General features: G+C 31.4%; 1 protein-coding gene across 4 annotated transcripts; it reads right to left on the bottom strand.

Annotated features, from left to right (window-relative positions):
- Positions 1-234: 234 nt before the first annotated feature.
- On the bottom strand, positions 235-16,993 carry LOC143224982 (cold shock domain-containing protein CG9705-like). Of its 4 annotated transcripts, none has more exons than XM_076453563.1 (5): positions 16,809-16,993; positions 11,352-11,503; positions 7,887-8,009; positions 4,589-4,811; positions 235-992 (listed from the first exon to the last, which is right to left on the bottom strand). In XM_076453563.1, exons 2-4 carry the CDS (start codon positions 11,501-11,503, stop codon positions 4,622-4,624), a joined length of 465 nt encoding a protein of 154 aa, XP_076309678.1. In that variant the 5' UTR covers positions 16,809-16,993; the 3' UTR covers positions 235-992; positions 4,589-4,621. The 4 variants fall into 4 exon arrangements, with proteins under 4 accessions (XP_076309678.1, XP_076309679.1, XP_076309677.1 ...); XM_076453564.1 differs by lacking the exon at positions 235-992 and adding an exon at positions 15,641-15,742 and having other exon boundaries at positions 1,616-4,811; positions 16,809-16,988; XM_076453562.1 differs by lacking the exon at positions 235-992 and having other exon boundaries at positions 1,616-4,811.
- Between the last annotated feature and the right edge of the window lie 4,119 nt (positions 16,994-21,112).

Genomic DNA, 21,112 nt, shown 5'->3' with positions numbered 1-21,112 from the left:
GAAATGATTTATTTTACAATTGTTAATTAATAATGTGTATATATATATATGCACACACACACACATCAACTGTCAGTTGTGTAGCATGTACCTCAGGTTGACTGTATTTCAGTAAATGTTTTTTTATATATGTGTTATTCAGCCTATTTGTATCAGATTTCTACATGCAAGTTTGAATGCAGTGCATGTGACAGAAATGTTGATATTACAAATAAATATATATTGTTGTACATATTATATTTTTACCTGGAGTTTTAATAGCACATTTTCAAAATATTGATTGCACTATGACAGTAGCAGTTCAGTTGTAACTATACTGAGAATTCTAAAAGCATTTTCTCTACAGATAATTACAATAGTTATAGAGTGGAGTATTATTATAATTCTTAAATAATTTTTTAAAAATATTTTCCTGCACATTCTCCAGCATTCCCATAATTTAAAAGAATGTACAATGTAGCACATAACAAACATATTAAGACTACCACTCTAAAGAAACCATTCTTAAAGAATCTTATGCTTCTATGTATTTGTGCACGTATTAGTGCTTACTTATTTTCCTGAATATAGTAACAGTAAACAATTTAAGAGGGAAAGAAGAATGAATATAAACTTTTCTCTTTTTTGATCTTTTGATAAATAATTTGCACATTTAAGGAGGATGTGCATACATTTAATCAGTGAACATTATTAAAACCACCTATCACAGGGATAAGATACAATAATAAAAGGGTGGGTATCAAATATCAGTGTAATTTATGTACAACCCAAGAAACCTAACAATATTCTTTATACAGACAAGTGGAGCAAAAATTAGGTTTACAATATTTAATATTCTGTACTTTTGTTGCTTGCTTCAATTCCATTTACCACTTCAGATCAATCATGTGCATTGGAGCAGGTCCTACAGGCCAAGTAAAAGCTGGACCATCATTTTGTCACAGTAACTGTGGGTCTTTTTAAATTCTTAACTTCCATTTCAAAAATTGTTTCTGTGTAAAGAGATAGATTTAAAGTAGTATTTATGAATCATTATAAAAATGCACAATAAATTATGTGTAATCTGTAAGTGTACATACTTATAGCTATGGTGAGTGTAAGTGCCAGTGTGCAACTATGATTATGAATCATAAAAAAGTGATTACAAATGTATAATACTTTCCATTAATTGTTGTAAAATTAGTATAAAATTCAATCTTAGTTCATTTATTCTTCAAGAATTTTCTGTAATTTAACAATAAATTACTATATGTTATATATATGTAATTATTGCACTTTATGTTGAATCAAAATATTTACATATTCAAATTTTATGTTTTATTACAAAAGGGATCACAGATTCTTCTAACTCAGATATGTTAACAGTACTTTCATTCTGGACTTTTAGAAATGCAAAACTCTGTACTTTAAGAATTGATAAATGCTTTGATGTGAAAAATCTTTGTAGAAAACCTACACCCACAATTTTGTAAAAAAACTACATCCACAATTTTCTAAAGGTATTAATAAAACAACTTGTCTTTGCTTCTATATGCATTACTTTCAAAGAGTTGTTTCTATATATGAAGTTGGAACAATACAAAAACTAAAACAATAATTAAAACTCAACTACACATTAAACAAGTGACAAAAATACTTGTTTATTTTTTTTTCTGGACGATTTACAAATGTATCATTATAACATAGACGATTCACAATTGTATGGTTAACATAAGTGTTAATTTCAAACTGTGGAAATAAAAAAATCAACATTCTAGTGGGAGTATGGCCATACGTATGTTGAATTTTCTGACTTTGAATTTATCAAGTAAACAAAATATCCATAACAGTTAAGAAATACAGTTCAAGAGCATTTAATTAGTAACCATAAAAATCTGTTGTTGTTACAATGCATTCTTCCATTCTCGCTTTCCACACTTGCAACCTTAAGAGGCCTTAGAAATATAAATGAGGAAAATTTTCCAATGCATTAACCCATGAGACTTTTCCTTCTATTAAAGTAATCTAACACTGCACTTAAACTTGCAAACAATAAATTCCAAAAGGCACCAAGCAAACTGGCATCTAACATGACCATAACTGTTTTTAAAGCAACAATTTTATAGTTTTTTCAGAAATATTAACAGACAATGAGTTTTTTTTAAAGTTGAATGCACAAAATCTGCTCTTTGCACAGACTGGATAACAATACACAAACATTTTGACATTACCAGCTATCAGTCTAAAGCATCAAAATATTGAAATTGTTTTTAAACTTACTAAAATTCATATTAATTAATATATGGCAGTTGCAATATTCAACCACTAACAATTTAATAGCCATCACTACATAGTATGGTGATTTAGTATCTTCAACAGTAACTAGAAGTACAAAGTATGATTAAATTGCCATAAAACTGGTAATGGTATTTTAGCAAATGCATGTTATTAAATGTTTAGCCCTTAATAATTAACAAAAGCACTTAAACATTGACTGTGAAAGAAACAATTGTGAAGGAACAAGACAATACTAAAGAATTAATGTATGATTCGTGTATGAAGAAAGTTGTTTTGGCTTCAATAAAGGAAAACAATTTATTATATTCCATACTTTACATGATTTTTAGTCTAGAAACATTACTATCTCACACAGTGGTTTTCAAATGCCAGTCAGTATACCAATACTTGTACACAAGACAGTTTAAAATAAAAGCATCTTAAAATATAGCTACTGAAGTGTACTCTTTTTACAATATACATTAAAAATCTCAAATAAGTAATATTGTACAAAGCAATCTTTGAAATTTTGGGATTAGAACAAGATGGTTCTTAGTTTGGGGGAGGAGGGGGTTAGAAACTACTGACCTGGACTACAAATTAATGTGAAAATTTGTAAAGACTTCTTTAAGAAATTTCTTAAGATATTCTTTCAATTCACAATTCTTGAGCCATTATTCTTATGAAAATCTGTAAAATCCCCAAACCATATGATATTGATAAATAACAGCTCCAAGGATTAAATGGAAATAACATTACAATTTAATTCTAACAATGTTTTTTAGAAGTAAACACAGGACGAGAGGTAAAAATAAAATAGAGACTCTTGCTTGCTATACAATATGCATATCTACTACTTCAGATTAATATTCAACAAACATTGGCACAATATCTGGTGAAAATGATGCATTGAAAAACAAAAGAAAGAATGAAGAGATCTTGTCAAGATAAAATTATTTCTAATGTCTAAGTTTGGTGATATATTAAAAACTACTTTAAGAGACTTGGCATTGGAAAGTGCAACACGAATTTACTCTGTTAAAATGTTAATAAAATTATTGAAAATTTTGTATTTTGGTCAATTCAAGAGTATTTACCCGTAACTGAAATCAAGACAGATTCTTAAAATACACATTACAGTGAAAAAATATTTTATTCTTTTCACTACATCCACTGGTAAGTCTCACAAGTGCAAAATTATTGTTTGCTCTATTATTTTAAGGATTCCAATTTTTGTATAAAACTATCATGTATCTAATTAAGTGTTTATGTCTTATGTTGAGAAGGAATAATTCACTTAAAGTACAGATCGTGATACATAATCATAGATGATTTGAACTGAATATTAGCCAGCAATCACCCTAATTTTTATATACATAAAGAACTAATATGCACATTAAAAATTATTCAAAAATAATGTCACCATCACAGTTCACTTTTTAATACTGAAAATATAGATTGCTCAGTTTTATAGTGTAAATCAAAAAGTCCAGATATTAAAGTAACATCACACATGTTAAACTGCAAAGGAATTCTTTACTTAAAGCTCTCAGACTGAATGAAATACTGTTATATTAAACATAACACTACTTTCACAGGTTTCAAAGGACAAATGTGCAAGATTTTTGATTAATAGAAAAAAAACCATTAAATCTTAAAACATCAACTGCAGTAATAGAAAAAATCAGAATTTTCTACAACATAAAACTGCTGAATAAATTTAAAAAATTTTCAAGCACATATGCTGAAAACTCAAAATAAAAATACAAACATAAATGAAAATAAAAGGCTAGAGAAGTCATCACTGTAATCTGTAGAACATTTATCATTATTAAATGAATACACAAACTGTCTGTACACTAGGAGTATGACAGATTACTGATACTGTCTAGTTGTTTTAATGTTGTAACAATATTAATGTACACAGTTTTCGAACTAGATACAGTTGGCAGATTGCTAGTAGAATAGAAAATATAACGTTATCAGTAGTTCAGTAAAACTTAGAAAAGTACACAATTTGTCGAAATACATGGGATGTGTAATGGTAACTGTACAGTGTAGATTTTGACTTCAACAGATTTGTGAAACTTGTATATATACGAGTTTTATGTTACTTGTTTTGGTGTTTAAAAATAAGCTTTTCACAAAAGTATAGTACATATATTATTTGACATGACTTGTATGCAGCTAATTGTGTTTTTAAGCATATTCTAGGAGTTTGAACAATACATTTGTTTAAACTTTGTTTTACTTAACATATGACAGATCTTTTAATTCCACGAAACACACAGTTAAACATTCATGACAACACCTGAATATTATGTTTTCTTACTTCTCATGCACTAACTCTTCAACACTTCTGTTTCTAGATGCAAGTTCCTGATGCTGCTTCTTTAGGAACAGGTGATGGTGGTTGATCCCAACGTTCATGTGTTCCTGGACCCAAAGAGGTTATGATAACATGTGTGGCTTGAACCTTCTCCTTCTTTGGAGGAATGAGACAGAGTTTATAAGTCACTTCATCATCTCGACGTGGGGCGTACTCTCCTTCTATGCTAGAATTGTTGTAAAAAACAGTGAGTATTATAAGAAATTTAAGTAATTATCAAAGACTTCCTGATGTCTACATTTCACTGACAAAATATGTAAAAAAAGTAAAATAAAACAACAGTTTCACATCTAACATTGTCCTGTAAATATGTAGGTTTCAATAAAAATAGTACTCATCAGTGTCAAACATTCACTGAATACTGTTGTACAACTAAGTATTAGTACACTGCTGAATTGGTTTTTCTAAATAGTTACTGATAAACATTGTATTTTATTGTGATGCTGAATAATGGACTTGTTTTGCCAAGTTCTAAAATAGTTGAATTCATCAACATTTTCCAACCACTGACATGTTTGACAATACCAAGTTATCCATAGCTTAGTGTCAAAGATTCACCCACTATTCTTGTATATCTAGCCAGCTATTGATTCAAGCTTTACTTTGATTTGCAGAGAACGGATCCCTACATATATGTTATCTATATTCACAGGTGCCATTAATAGCTACCATTTTTAGCAGTAACTTTACAAAATGAATTTTCCATAAAATATAAAAATATTCATCATTACAATACAGTTTGGGGCAGGTGCATACTTTACACAGGTGTAAAACATTCCCACATATATTTTCTTGTTGAAATATACATCCATAATTAAAGAGAACTTTTGTAGAAGCATTTAGTATAAGGAAAATGTTTCTATAACATGGACTCACACTTCTACAAGTAGCACACTCTTAAAATGTTGTATTATCTAAGTCTGTTTGGAAAGTTATAATTTTGCTATACTAATGATGTATTTCACAGAGGTGCTTACCTCTTACAAGATTAGCTATTTTGTATCAGTGCTGCCATCCATATGCAAACTCTCTCTTTACACATACCACAAGCCTTCCTGTTGGAATTGGAAGATACTAACACAAGTTTTATGCAAATTATGCATCACTTTTTAACCAGTAGAAGCACGACATGCATGTGGCTCATCTAGACCCCTCCACCAAACTTTCACTTTGAAGTTTGGCATATGATGTGAGCACCAGAATAGTGAAGAATAATGAAAGTATGAGAGAAGGTAAGTACTATTGGAAATACATTTTTGTTGTAGGAAAACAATAACTCTCAAAATAATGGCTAGATTCCCACAATGAGGAGGAGAAGGGACTAATGCAAGAAAATGACAAAAGTACCACTGAAAGCATCTGAAGGATACTCCTGACAATGAGAATAATAGATCTGAAGTTCAGAAGAGGGTAATCTCACCACTTCTGAGCAAAGTATATTCTTTGAATGCATGTGTAATTCATAAAACACAAGGGCAGAAATTGTGAGGTATAGAGTGGCTACGGCATGTCAGACTGTACTCAGCAAATCAAAACATCCTCACATAAATACGAATTAAGTGACAGAGAAAACATCAAAAACTTGAGTGAATTCTGTGAATACTGAATTAGTCCGTGGAGACACCAAGAGAAAACAATAATGATTAGCAAATACTGAAGATGTAAAATGACAAACAAGTCCCTTGTCAACCAGCAAAGGCTCAGAAGAGTCAGTAGTAGTCATGGAGAAGGCTGGGAATAAAGGATGAGCCACATGTAACATTTGATCACCTGAGGCCTGTAACACGGGCAGAAAGATGACATCAAACATGAGTGAAAAAAAAAAAAAAAAAATGACTTGAAAGGACTGATATAAAGAAATAATATAATGTTGAGTTGAATAAGTGGAATGAAGTTGAAAATTAACCATTTTGGGATCAAAACAAAATTGAACATGCAGCAATAAATTAGCAAAATAGCACGTCCAAATTCTAACACTGCCAAACAAGAAGTGAAGTTTCAGTGGATGAGTGCAATGGAAGACACATGCATCATGTAAACATGTCTTGTTCCAATCGTTTACGAGGTTATGCACAAAACATATCTTGGAATTTTTCAATTCCAGTATCGGAGGAGTAGAAGGCCTGTGGCATGTATAAAGAAACATTTTGCACATACTGAACAAGAATGGCTAATCTCATGAGAGGAGATAAGAAGCATATTGGAATTACACTGAAAAGAATATAACACATTAATCTAAGAGAAACTTCAAGAAGATTCAGCACAATGAAATACATTTTTTTTCATCATGGTAAGCATAATTTTATAATAAACTATGATTTTGATACTTAATATCACAGATAGAGGGCACTGTTATTAGTAGATGCTATTTTAATAAATAGTTGAAAATAATGTTAACCACAGAAAGTTGTTTATACACTATACCTATAACACTTTTTAAAGGGGTCACCATTCAGTGTTCTCTTCAAACTGTGGAGCCATACAACAACCAATTGAATGCCACAAACTTAATTATTCTAGCTTCACACATCTTCAGTTATGGTAAGAAGTCTCAAGATCTTGATGGTCTTAATGAACCCAGCAATCAATAGGCCTAAAGCCCAAATAACCAATTAACTGGTAGCATTGAAAAGTTACCAAATAATTCATTACAGTTGATGGTCTAAAAATACCCCTCACCCCCAACATAAAACCTCTGGTAACACACATCTGCATGCTGCCTTGATACTGGGAAAATTGGTCACAGTACTTTAATGATGCTTCAGAAGTCAAACATTTCTTTATTAACAGTTATTACACGAAAGGGGAGAAAAATATTACTCTATTTACCTATCTTTTTTAAGAAACTAGACAAAGTATACATACCTAAAGTAAATGTAAAAAAAATTATGTTTCAACACAAACACATTGAAAACATTACAAAGAAGGACACACACACAAAATCTATCCTACTCTACAATTTGTTTTGACATATTAGGCTTAAAAACAATGTTAATTTCCCTGCTATATTAATTTTTGATTTAGTTTCAATATTCCCATTATTGTTTACAGTAAAAATATCTCTTTATTACAGTTTATGTTTCCTCACAGTTAAAAAAAAAAAAGGTTTATCAATGTATAGATAACTAGAATGAATTTATAGTTCCTGTATACAAGATATGCTGAGGTATTAACCATAAAATTATCTCTAGTTTAATGTAAGTGCCAGAAGCTTTACGAAGTTCATACAAGTAGTATTTACTCAGAGATATGAAAGAAAATGTCTTCCGATTCATCATCAGGTCTAATAAAACCGTGACCCTTCTGACGACAGAAATATTTCACTGTGCCATGTTGAACTGGATTTGCTGCTGCTTGCTCTGACCTGTAGAAGAGAAAAAACAGGGTACTCTTAATGCATGGATAAATTCACCAGCAATAGGTATACATTTTGGATAGTTAAACATTAAGAATTCACTTCTTTTATTAGGTACGTTTTACTGCACATTAACTTTCCAGTGGGAGTTTTTGTATTTTTATCAAATTAGTTTTCTTCACAATAAATTCTGATTATTCTTATATTCAAATGAAACAATACCTTCAGAGTTACATTTATGTGGTAAACACAGTTAATATATCTTAATACAGAAATTACAAAAGTCAACTGAAGACCCAACTAGAATTTAATATAAATAAAGTTAATGGCAAAAGTCATAAATAAAGCATATATAACAATATTTTCTGTACATTTTTTCTATCCATTCAATGTAATTTTATTTTTCTGCAAGGAAGCAATAATTACCTCTCAGAAAATTTAAGCACAATAGAACTTCTCTCCACCTAACCTAGTTTTTATAGTTTCCTTGCTCAATATATATAATTTCTGCATGCTCATATTAGGTTCAATCTTACTTGCACATATTTCTTTAGGAATGTGATGAAGAATGCAGATAAACATGTTGCTTGATTTTTTTTTTTATGATCAAGCTAAGCATTCAATACAATAGAATCATAATCTCAGTTTGTTCTACAAAAATTATTTTACTTCAAATTTATCTGAAATACAAACCATGACCAAATAAGTCAGTTATTTCACTAAAGAAAAAGATTACAGATTCTTGTATTTTGCAATTCACAAAACTAATAGCTAAACGAGTTTGTATCATGTAAAGCTTTTGGTTTTTTTGGTGTTTTGATTTACAACAAAGTACTTCTAGTCAGTGAACTAGTAATACAGGATGGTTGTTATTATTTATTGTAAGCTACATTTGAATTGTTTTCAAATCTAGGTAACTAATGATTATTAATTAATATTACTGTATGTGCTAAAAGTCCAGGGAATATTCACAGGTGTCTAAGCCTGTCAATAAATAACGATTACTGGACAGGTGATTTCGGTGATTATTGCTAGAAACACGACTTTACTGTTAATAATCTAATGAAATCAACTCCAACAAAAACAGTTACAAATTTATTCTATAGTATTGTGCAACCAGAAAAAACTCTCCTGATTGGTAGTTTGAGAGAAATCCTTTTTTTATGGTAATTTCTCAGGTAAAAAGAGTAGACTTCACATCGTGTTCTTTCTAATACCTTGTTCGTGTTGGAAACTTTAGTCACAATTAAAAGTTTAACTTATATTCAAGAAACATGTTTGAGTTTTAAACACAGTTGAAACAACAATATTTCACTCACTTGTTTCTTTGCTGGTGCCCAATACATCATAATAATAAATGTAAACAACTCACATTTACTACAAAAACTATGGAGGGATTTCTTTCACATAACAGTGATAAATATGTTCATAACAAGTATCCAAAATGCTTTATAAAATTTTGGAGCAAAAACATCTGGCCACCACTTCAGTTTTGTATAATCTACACTCATTAAGGGGCATCTAACAAATATTAAAAGATGACTGAATAACACTTGTTCAATATAGTTTCTATTCCTGTCTTTCTTTCTAGCCAAATAATGAATGAATCCCTAATTTTTTACCTAACTTTGATTGGTCAGAACTGGGATTCTTATTTACATATGGTACATCTTGCATTATGCATTAGAAACTAAAGCTGGACACTTCAATCTAAATTACCCATGAACAGCTGTTACACGGATTAGTATCACAAACAAACTGATTAACTGAATTCATGATTAAATTAATCAACCCATTACTTTACTATTTATTGATGAAAATGTTGACCAGCATGAATGTTTGTCTTAAAAGAGAGGATTGCTGTTATATTTGAAAATAACTGAGAAAATCACTAAGGAGACATTCTAAGCTTCCATGGTTATTCACAGTGTATACAAGGGACCACTTCCAAAAATGGAAAGAGATGAGAGGGGGCCACTGTGTTTTATTCCCTGAATATAATGATCATTCAGTAAATAAAAAAATAAAAGGTTTTCATTTTATATTCTAATTTGTCAATACTGGGAATTTGAGTTCCTAATTCATACAAAACTACAGCCTTTGTATTTTGACATCACAAACACAATTTTAACCAGTTCTGCATTCAACATACCATGTGACACACAAAGATTGATGTTTAGGCATATTTGTTTAATATTTTAATTTAGATTAAGAAATTAAATAATGTATGATATGACAATTTGTATTATAACCTATAACTTGATACCAAACTTGAAGAGATAAATTCATAAAAGAGTAGTTACATAAAATTTTGACAACTCAAAAAAGTAATAACAGAGCTTTTGACCTCTGACCCATTATGATAGGTTTAAACCTTTATTTTCATGTCAATGACATCATCAGAAGCAAAAATATCACTGAATTATAACCTGACTTAGCTAATCTTTAACTGAATATATTAACATTATTTTAATTTTTTTAACCAGCTTAGGTTACTTTAACACAATATGGTCAACAATGATTACCCCAAAATACTACAATGAAAGTTATTCATGCAAAAAATTAAGCTGAAAATTTGGTTACAGTGTTACATAGCTACAATCTTTAAATAATAAACTACATAAAACACTGAAACATTACTGCAGCTAGCATGGAAAACATGAACACTGTTGTTACATGAATTGTAGTGAAAATTATGTAGGGACCTGATATATTCTTTAGGTCACTGTAACAAATTAATCTTGCCAAATTCATGGCTTAACAGTGCTGCTTGAAAGAGTAGAACAAATATACAAATTAGACCTCATACAGTATTGTAAAGTTAGCAATCTGCTAGATTGAAATGTATAGTATTTCACTTACCACAAGGGAATCATTGATTAACCAATACCACTAATGTCCAGCTCTACTGGAAACTAGAGACAATACTCTCAACTACAATGTTAATAAAAACATTCTTTGGCCTCTTCTGAAATGAAATGTCTAAACTCTGTTTGTTGCTAGTTGACCATTCAAAAACATTTCACACCTGAACTTGTACAATGCTCTACTGAACATTTTCCAACTACAAATGAGTAACAAATACTGTAAAACAATCAACGTATAAGTAAAAGGCTTCGACGTGTGAATAGTAATGAAGATTCCTTCAGTTCAGATTCAGTTTGCGGCATTAAAAGAATATTTTGAAAAACCCAAAAAAACATACAACTCATCATAAGAAAAAATGTTGCCAAATAATGTATTTCAAATGTCAAACTTGTAAAAGTTTTCAGGTATTTAGACATAGTGAAGCTTCACTGTAAACCATTACAATAATCTAAAGTAAAAGATTCAATTTTAATTCATACTTACAAGGAAAATGTCCGTGTACGTCGGGTAATAATAGGGCTTGGAATCTGGTAATGTTTACCTGGTGACCCAAAGGAAGTTCTGGAAGGAGACGACGGAAGTTCTAAACCTTTTTCAGGTCGAATTTGGTGAGGGATATCCAATGGCTTAGACATCTGTAAAAAAATATGCATACAAACAGATAACTTTAATGTTTCATCTCTCTGAAATTTTCATCCTCATCATATATTGTTGTTATGCAAAAATCTCTTTCACCATGATTCAAGTGGTATAACAAATAAATTTCAAAAAGGGATTTGTACTTATTTCTAAAAAGTACACATTTACATGAATATTCAGTTATAAATTAAGTATCACAATTCATAACTTCACCTGAAACAATTTAATCTCATGTAAGTTTTCATTCACAATCTGTGAGCAAAAAAGTTAACAAGTCACAAAAACTTTTTTTTAACATAATCAAATGTTCTACATTTTTCATATTCAGCTACTCTCAGTAAATAGCATCACAAAACTCTTATCACAGCACTGAGACAATAATAGTTAAACCTGTTTACAAATGATGCCACATGTTCAGCCTATACTAAAAAAATAGGTTTTTACTATATAAGATGGATATACCACAATAAAAACAAAATTCAAATTCCCAAGAGTACAGTATTTGCTTCTATCAAAACTTTGTGAACTAATATTTTGGGATGACCAACAAATGTGATTCTAGTTAGACAGCATATGTGTTATTATCAGTTATAAATATGAAGTCCACAGCCATCATATGTCATCTACATAGTAAGTTTTTAAAAATGAAAATGACATTTCTTAAAACATACACTAAAACAAATTAGCTTACTTTTTCAGGATAAACACAAAGAATGCTGAATGAAAATAAGTTCTACACTTGTGATTTATAAGCCTTATTTCCATCTAGAGGGAAGCTAATACTAGTCCCATCCTAGAACATTTAAGTTTGTCAATTTGTTTCAGTTCTTAGTTACCAACTCTCCACATTTTGTACATCACACCAAGTATAATTGAAATATTCAGCTTGAATGTATGCTAATGAAATATATATATATTAAACTACTAACAAACTGTCAAAACATGAAACTTTTCCTCACACTGTATCTCAGAATGGCTGTTATGGGTATTAGCACTTTGTTTGGTAAGAAGAGAACAATATTTTACCCTCCTTCTTAACCTGAAGATGACCTTGGAAGGTTGAAATATTGTTTATATTTTTATTTCAAGTGGGTTTCTCATCATCAAGAATTACTTTTCTCACACTCATTTTCACATCAAATATCACTAAATTTTTCTCTCAAAAATATCATACAGATTAATTTATGAGCAAAAATAAAGCAAATCTCTAACTGTGTGTATGTATAAAAATTCTGTATTTATTCCTCTTGAAAAATAATATTTCTAAGAACTTCTGAGAGAAAGTAAAAAATATGATATATGTACCACACAGCAACTACATATTATCCAGTGGATATATCTACCACACAACGTCTACATATTATCCAGTGGATATATCTACCACACAACGTCTACATATTATCCAGTGGATATATCTACCACACAACGTCTACATATTATCCAGTGGATATACCTACCACACAACGTCTACATATTATCCAGTGGATATACCTACCACACAACGTCTACATATTATCCAGTGGATATACCTACCACGCAACGTCTACATATTATCCAGTGGATATACCTACCACGCATAGCGTCTACATATTATCCAGTGGATATACCTACCACAGCGTCTACATATTATCCAGTGGATATACCTACCACATACATATTATCCAGTGGATATACCTACCACACAACATCTACATATTATCCAGTGGATATACCTACCACACAACGTCTACATATTATCCAGTGGATATACCTACCACACAACGTCTACATATTATCCAGTGCCAGCTGACATACCATTGTGGAATTGTCTAAATATATGATGAAAAATTTTCCTTTCAAGAGAGCCAGATAGACCTCAAGCAAAAGGTGGATTGAAGGCAAATACCTCAGGAGAGTCATGAGAGTAAGATGAATCTGAGAAACTGTGATCTTGTTAAAGTTACAGCAGATTCCAATCTAGAACCCTACAGATACGAAAGGTAGTCTTATCCATTGAGCATCTAAATAGGCCTCCTTCTGGCAGTTATAAGCCAAAGTATGCTGATATGATAAATGTGGAGGACAAGACACAGCTACCCCTTCATATAACTGAGTGGCAAATCCCCCAGCATGAACAGCAATATTAGGAGGAGGAGAAAAAACCAAGTAGTGACTTATTGTTCTTTCTCAAAGGATTCAAGTCAATCCCTGATACCTCACAAACCTGAATAACCAACTGAAGGAAAAAGAGCAACAAGTGGCTGATCAAAATATCCTGTTGAGGCTGACCTAGTAAAAGAATGAGATGAAAAATGTGAATGTAAAGTTTCACCAGCCTTTCCATGGTTACTTGCAAGAGCCTTCTCAGAATAACCAGGAGAGACACCCTTAAGTCTGCATGTGCATCTCCATCTCACAACAGATCATACTGCAGACAGCTTCAATTACCCCTTCCCTGGCTGTAGGCAAACACCAAATAGCAGACGTCTGTTTGACCTCTGTAGTAGAAACATTAACTCAGGGATTCATACCGGAAAATAAAGGTATTCTTTTGTAAGTGATTTATGAATATAAATAGAAATATAACCATAAAAATGCCAAGCACATCAAAAATCATAACACTCCTATTGATAGAAATCTGTACCAAATGCTTTTTTAAGAAAAAGTAATTTCATTAACAGAATAAGACTCTTATATACACTACCTAGACAGAAGGTGCATATTGAAGTTTGTGGCAGAATTTACCTAAGGCACTTGAGTGGGGTATAAAAGACTGGAACAAGCAACCTCAATGCTTAGATGATGAAAGAATGGAAACCCTAGAGATTGAGAAATATCTATAACATCAGTAGATAGTATGTTTTGGAATTCTACCAGTGAAATATTTTTACTACCTTCAAATTTCTTCTCTGATGTAAAGAACTGATGAATGCTTATTATCTATGTATTAAGTATATTAGAAATGTTGCATCATAACAAAGGTAAAAGAACCATCAGTAATTTTACTCCAACATTTTGCACAGAAAGTATAAAGTCATAACAACTACTTGAATACAAATCCTTAGAAATTAGTCTAAATTTAGGCTTTGGATCTACTTTCATATATTTGTTTTTTCTTACCTAATCAAATGACATCAAATTACTTTACTGTTACACAAGTGTAACATTTCTTAGAAATAAAAAATAAGTCTGACATTACCCAATTTGAGCTTTGAATCTTGCAATATGGTTTGATTAAAATCAGTAAAAGATTTTTTTAAAACATTCCAATTTTATAAATTCATTAGGAATTATAAGAAAAATTAACATTTTCTACCTGTAGTATTACATTTTCAAGAAGATGCACCATTCTGGCACCAGCTGAATTGGAATATAGGGTACAGAAAATCTACAGTTCAGAATGCGTTTTAGGTCAATGAGAAAAATTCATAAAACTGATCCAATCTGAATTTTTTTTCCTACTGAAATTAATCAACAGTATCTTTATATGAAGGCAGAGATGCTAAAACTTTTTTTTCATAATGATGTTCAGTTATAAATTATGAGGAAGCTATAAAAATGTCACATCCAAAATGTGACACTTAAAGATTATGATATAATGTTAACTGTTGATTAGTATAACAAGAAAGTATTGAAATACCTAAATTAGTTTAACAGGTCATTTGAAATGTACCATTTGTAAATTTTGCTGACTTTGCACAAAAATCAGTTAGGGTATCTATAGAATGTATGTACAGAAATAATATGAATCATTTATAACAATGTTAAAATAGAAAATATTTTACCATATGTTATACTAAGACATTATGTTCAGTTGGTAAGTTATAGAAACATTCTACAACGTTGTGATGATTCACACTTTATTAAATTTAAAAATAACTTCTATGTAATTATATACACAGTTTTCCAACATGGAGAGGGTACATCTCATTTTCAGCAAACTTTAAAAATTATCAAATAGAAAAGTAAATATTTTGTTAAATTGCAAGATACTAAAAAATCATATTCAGTATCTTATGCAATTTCATGAATCTTAAACTTTAGCATAAAGGCTGGAGATCAAGAATATACCCTAACATTCAGACAACAATGGTCCAATTGGTTCATTAAAGCTGTCCCTACACACCTATCCATGAATAAAAGTTAAAACAAACCTTTTAACTCAAGTAGAGTGCCAGTTTCCACCAATGATCCAGATTATAAACAAGCGTTGTGCTTTAGTGTTCACAAAGAAAATCCGTAATTTTTCTATCTAACTATAATAATACAAAAAGCTTATAATATCATTACACAAAGATGACTTAAGTAAGTTAAAATATTGTTCTCTACTGTATTTTGATGAAAGTGTTAACACCCATACCAGCTGTCCTTGGAATAAGACTTGGTATTTTAAATTAATGTTTTGAAAACTTAATAAAAAATTGTTTCATTAGTAAAATATTTAATAAAAAAGTATCTGTAAGAAGCAAATATTTTTATATAATCTCAAGGTTTTTATACATTTGTGATAATTTGTATTGTTGGATTGGTTCTTTTGTACAATTTAGCAAAAATGAAAATGCAAAGTCCAGTCTAATTATGACTACAGCATTTTCATCTTCAACTACCAGATGATAATGCAACAATTGCAATTGCTAGCTTTTCCTATAGCTTTCCCATGACTTCCATTTCTTTGTCAAACATAAACTCAATAATCAATCAATAAATCTACTCAAGTTCTCTTTTTATACTACTTGAATTATTTTCTAAGCGTTCAACTTCAAGAAAACTCTTGGCATTAATTTTTAAAAACGCCTATCACATGACATGATAACTCCCTTTAGCCGACATTACAGAAATCATAATGAAAAAACGTAGCCTACATATGGGCCATTTTGAAGTTCTTCCTACATTGCTTGCGAATGTTACATGATGCGTAATGAACAGTGCAAAACAAAAAAAAATTGTGTAATTTTTATACTATAATATTTAAACATTATTTATAAACCAAAAGACCAAACTCTCCGCTTAAAAATCAAACTACACAACACAGCGCAAATCACCATTACAACTGACTTAAATTAAAATATATTCAAGCTTTTAAGTGATATCAATGCCCTACCTGATAGACTTTATAATGTCGTACTGCCAGTAATAGTAACGCTGTTACTAATAGTAATATTAAATAGAAATAGTACTACGATTATTAATACTAGTGTTTCTTTTCGAAACATCCACAGTTACAGTTAGAACAATATAACGTTAGGCCTAGCATTTTCGTCATTTACACGTTATCATTATTATATAGTACAACTGGTAAATAAAGTATCATTTAAAACTTACCACTTCAAGTATCTCAGAATAATTCCTTTCCTAACGCTACAACTTTTTAAAAGCTGTAAAATATTTTACAGCAATTACTCTGTAGTTTACGGTAAAAAGTTTCAAAATCGCGACACGTGGGCTATTAACGTTACTGTGAAATATTAAACATCCACAAGCAATGTTGTAATCCATCAACTTAGAAAAATGGACAGTTGGTTCAAATTCATAAATATCTATCTGTTGATAACATATTCCGAAAATCTAACATTTGAAAAAAAGTGTGTTTGTGTGTATAATTAGTTTTATTATCGAGTACGTGTTGATGTAAAATAATTGTATTATTTTGTGTGTTTAGCTTTTGTTATTGCGTAATATACAAAGACATCTTTGCGTCAGATGATCGATTTGTTTTGTTTGTTTGTTTTGGAATTTCGCACAAAGCTACACGAGGGCTATCTGTGCTATAATTTAACAGTGTAAGACTATAGTCATTGGGCTACTTTTTTACCAACGAATAGTGGGATTGACCGTCACATTATACACCCCACGATGTTTATCGCAACGCGCTTGGCCATGCCAGCAGATGATCGAAATATGATCAATGTATTTTTTTCAGAACTCATAACGCTTGTTTGTATTAATATATTGTTTTATTTATTTGTAGTTAAGTGCAAAAACATACAATGGACTATCTGTGTTCTATCCACTACGGGTATCAAAACCCGGTTTATAGTATTGAAAGTCCGCAGATATGTCGTTGTATCACTGAAATGATTGTACATTGTTAAGCGCAAAGCTACACAATAGACTTTTGAGACCCAATTTTTAGTGTCATGAGTCTAAAACATGAGCTACTAAACGGTTTATGTTAGTGCAGTTGCCAGTAGTATATACACTTTACACTACGTTAATTAAGTTTAATCTTTTTTATCGTAAAAGGAAAAACAAAACACTTTCCTTCCATGCTTTACGTATAAAAATATATTCAACTAAGTCAAAAAGCAATATTCTGAATATTGAATGGTAAGGGCTACCTATGAGTGTTTTTTTTAATGATAAAATTAAGAGCTGATCCAGCTATGTCAATATGGCAATTTGTCAACATACGTTTGTAGTCAAATAGTAATAAATAGTATTTTTCTTCCTGTATTATATTAATACAGGAAGAAAAAAGAAAATGTGTGATTTGTGTCTAACATTTCAAATTCAACGATTTCTGTAAAATGTGTCAAGTGTTTCCATTTAATAAACGGATGTGCAATCAGGATAATTATAAAATAAATCTGAATTTAGCTAAACTGATTGATTTTTAAAGTAAAGAAAAACAGTGAATACGTTATATAAAGTGAGAAACGGTCTTTATGTCTAAAGCAGAAAAATATTGTGCATATTTGTGTAGGACATAGGATTGTTACTTTCTACAGGATCTGTGTTAAATTACTACTTCATTGGAGAAGAATGTTCAATAACTTAGAAATTAATGGTTTCAAAACCCTTTCAGCCAAAATTTCGATCCTAGCCTAGCCTTTACCAATTCCAAACATCCTAAATGTGGAATATTCAAGCAACTTTCAGCCAGATCCTGTGAACATCATGTGTGACATTTACTCAAAAGCTAGCTTCACAGCACCCATTCAGTCCCATCAACCTTACAATCACTATAACTTACTGATAATTGAGTGGTAGTAACAAAATTGTACTCCGTACATTTTCCGCACATTTTAGTAACTCTGAAAGCAATTAAGGGCCATAAACTCTTTCAGCCATTGATTTCACAACCAATCAACAATCCTAGCTTCTAATAATCAAGTTGAAATCACAAATGTAGTGTACATTGCATGATGAGCATCATTTAATAAGTTGAAAAGCAAATAATACAACTTTCTTTTAGTCAGTGATTTTACAATCAATTACTGTCCTGAATGCTAATCTTGTAGGTCATCCCAGCTGTATCAATCAGAATATTGACATCTAAGCCAATCAAAAAATTATCTAGCACATTTTTAGGTATCTACTAATCTGACACATGATTAAAATCAGTGCATGAGAGATTATCCATATTGCATAATCAGACCTTCTAGACGTATTTCACATATTTGTGCATGCAACCTGATTGTTGTATCTCGTTCATCACTTGACCCATTTATTGGAATACTAGTCATGGTTCCAACCAGTTAAAGCCAAGTGACTTCAATTCTAATAGCACAAATTAAGACCAAGCCCAGTCTCCTTTTTGGAATTAATGCTCTTTAACTGTTTTGGAACTATTTCCTAATTATTGATGCAGAAAATCGATTTGACTTGAGCTTCGGGTATAGCTACACAAAAGCTATCTGTGCTAACCATTCCTAATTAGCAATGAAAGACAATAGGGAAGACATCTAGTCATAATCAACCACTACCAAATCTTGGATTTCTCTTTTACTAATGAATAGTGGGCTTGACCATCTGTTATAATGTCCCCACATATGAAAAGAAGAGATTGCTCGGTGGGATGTGAATTCAAACTCTTAACCTTCAGAATGCGAGTAAAGCATCTTAACCATCTCGCTATGCTGAGCTCAGCAAGTCGTGTGCATTGGATTTGCTTATTTGTTTTTCTTTAATTCACTGAAAAGCCACACCAGGGCTAGCTGCGCTAGCCGTCTCTAATTTAGCAGTGTGAGACTAGAAGGACGGCAGCTAGTCATCACCACCCATTACTAACTCTTGAACTACTCTTTTACCAATGAATAATGGGATTGATCGTCACATTATAACACCCCCATGGCTGAAGGGGCGAGCATATCTGGTGAGACGGGGATTCGAACCCAAGAACCTAATCACCTAGCCATGCTGGGCCCGTGTGCATTGGCTAACACAGTTTGCAACTACTCCACATATTCCTGTTGACATTGTAGGAAATTTACAATTGAGTGAACCATTCATCACATTTATTGGGAGCAGTATTTTGCTACTAAATTTGAGTAACTCATCAGACTGAAAGTAATAAGGTAAAGTGCATGGATTCACAACTCAGAAATAATCTAAATGGTGACATTAATTCCTTGGTTTCTTTTGGTTCATTAAATCTGGATACCTAAGGTTTTATTAGTTGTGGACTTTGGTGAAGTATTGGCCAATGGATAAACTTTGGCACATTTAATGAATGAATTGACTATCACATACTTATTATCTCATTCAGTTTCTGGGAGAGGCCCAGTGATATCTAAGGTGATCGATCCTCTGAGGAGAAAAAACAATACTCTTTGCTGGAGTTTATCGTGTATAAGTTGGTAAGACACACCATACATTACAGGCTTTAGCAACTAACATCTCAACCTGAAAGTAGTTATTAAAACCATCACTACACATTAATACAAACATATGACACCTTGGTAGCAACAAGTTCCTGTGTTGTGAAAGGTTAAAACAATAGCTTGGATCATAGTTCTTGGAACCAGTAACTGTTACACAGGCTGGGAAGCACATCTCAATGGTTGATAGCTGTGGTTTAACAGAGCTTTACACATCTATATTTGCTCTTACAAGTGACATTAGCTGCATTAATCCGCTCTGTTCCTAAATCTGTGCTCGCCATACTTTAACTTGCTGCATGACAAGAGGTGGCCACACTAGTTTGAGATCTCCAAGTTTCTCTTCCCAGGACATTTGGGTATGAATCATGGAATTCATTTACCAGTGGAATCTACCAGTGACAGAAATTACTATTCCTGATGCTGTTGTTCCGGATCAGGACATTAAGCAAATAGACAGGTTCTCAATGTGTGAAAAAATATTTAATTTGCATTTCCTTGTTGCTTCTTCAGACGATGATGTACGAGCATTTTCATGGTATTGCGACATTCTAATTAAATGTGCTATCGTATATTCCCGGTCCTCATAATTTATTAGCCATTTTGAAGATGTATGGTATGTGCAAAGGACGACCTTTCTGCAGGAAAGGTAATGTCAAAATTATATCATAAAAATCACAACTGCATTTCTCTTTGTGTTGTACAGCATTAAGGAACTGTTAGTATACAACTCGCATAATCTATGACAAGTTCCACTCTATCTTGAATCTGCAAAACTTGCATATGTATCCAAGAAGAACTTAGAGTCCTGTTGTTTCTATAGAATCATGAGAAACTCCATTAAAGGACATCTTCAGTGACATTGATGCATTCTCACATTCTTCAGTCCACCTAATATGCTTATAAGCTTCAATGAGAGCATACATTATTGCAGTGATATCAGAGAAACTACTCATGAAGTGTTGATATGTGACGCAAAACTCTAAAACTTCATACTTTTGTCATGTCAGAGATTGAGGCCAGTCT

This window comes from Tachypleus tridentatus, chromosome 9, assembly GCF_004210375.1.
Source record: "Tachypleus tridentatus isolate NWPU-2018 chromosome 9, ASM421037v1, whole genome shotgun sequence".
In the NCBI taxonomy this organism is placed as follows: domain Eukaryota; kingdom Metazoa; phylum Arthropoda; class Merostomata; order Xiphosura; family Limulidae; genus Tachypleus; species Tachypleus tridentatus.
This window is presented reverse-complemented; position numbering and strand designations above follow the sequence as displayed.

Coding starts and splice junctions, on each gene's coding strand:
- LOC143224982 (XM_076453563.1), bottom strand. CDS start 11,503: ATGTCTAAGCCATTGGATATCCCTCACCAAATTCGACCTGAAAAAGGT. Junction 8,010..11,351: donor CGTACACGGACATTTTCCTT/GTAAGTATGAAT, acceptor TCTCTTCTACAG/GTCAGAGCAAGCAGCAGCAA. Junction 4,812..7,886: donor ATTTTCTTTCATATCTCTGA/GTAAATACTACT, acceptor CAACAATTCTAG/CATAGAAGGAGAGTACGCCC.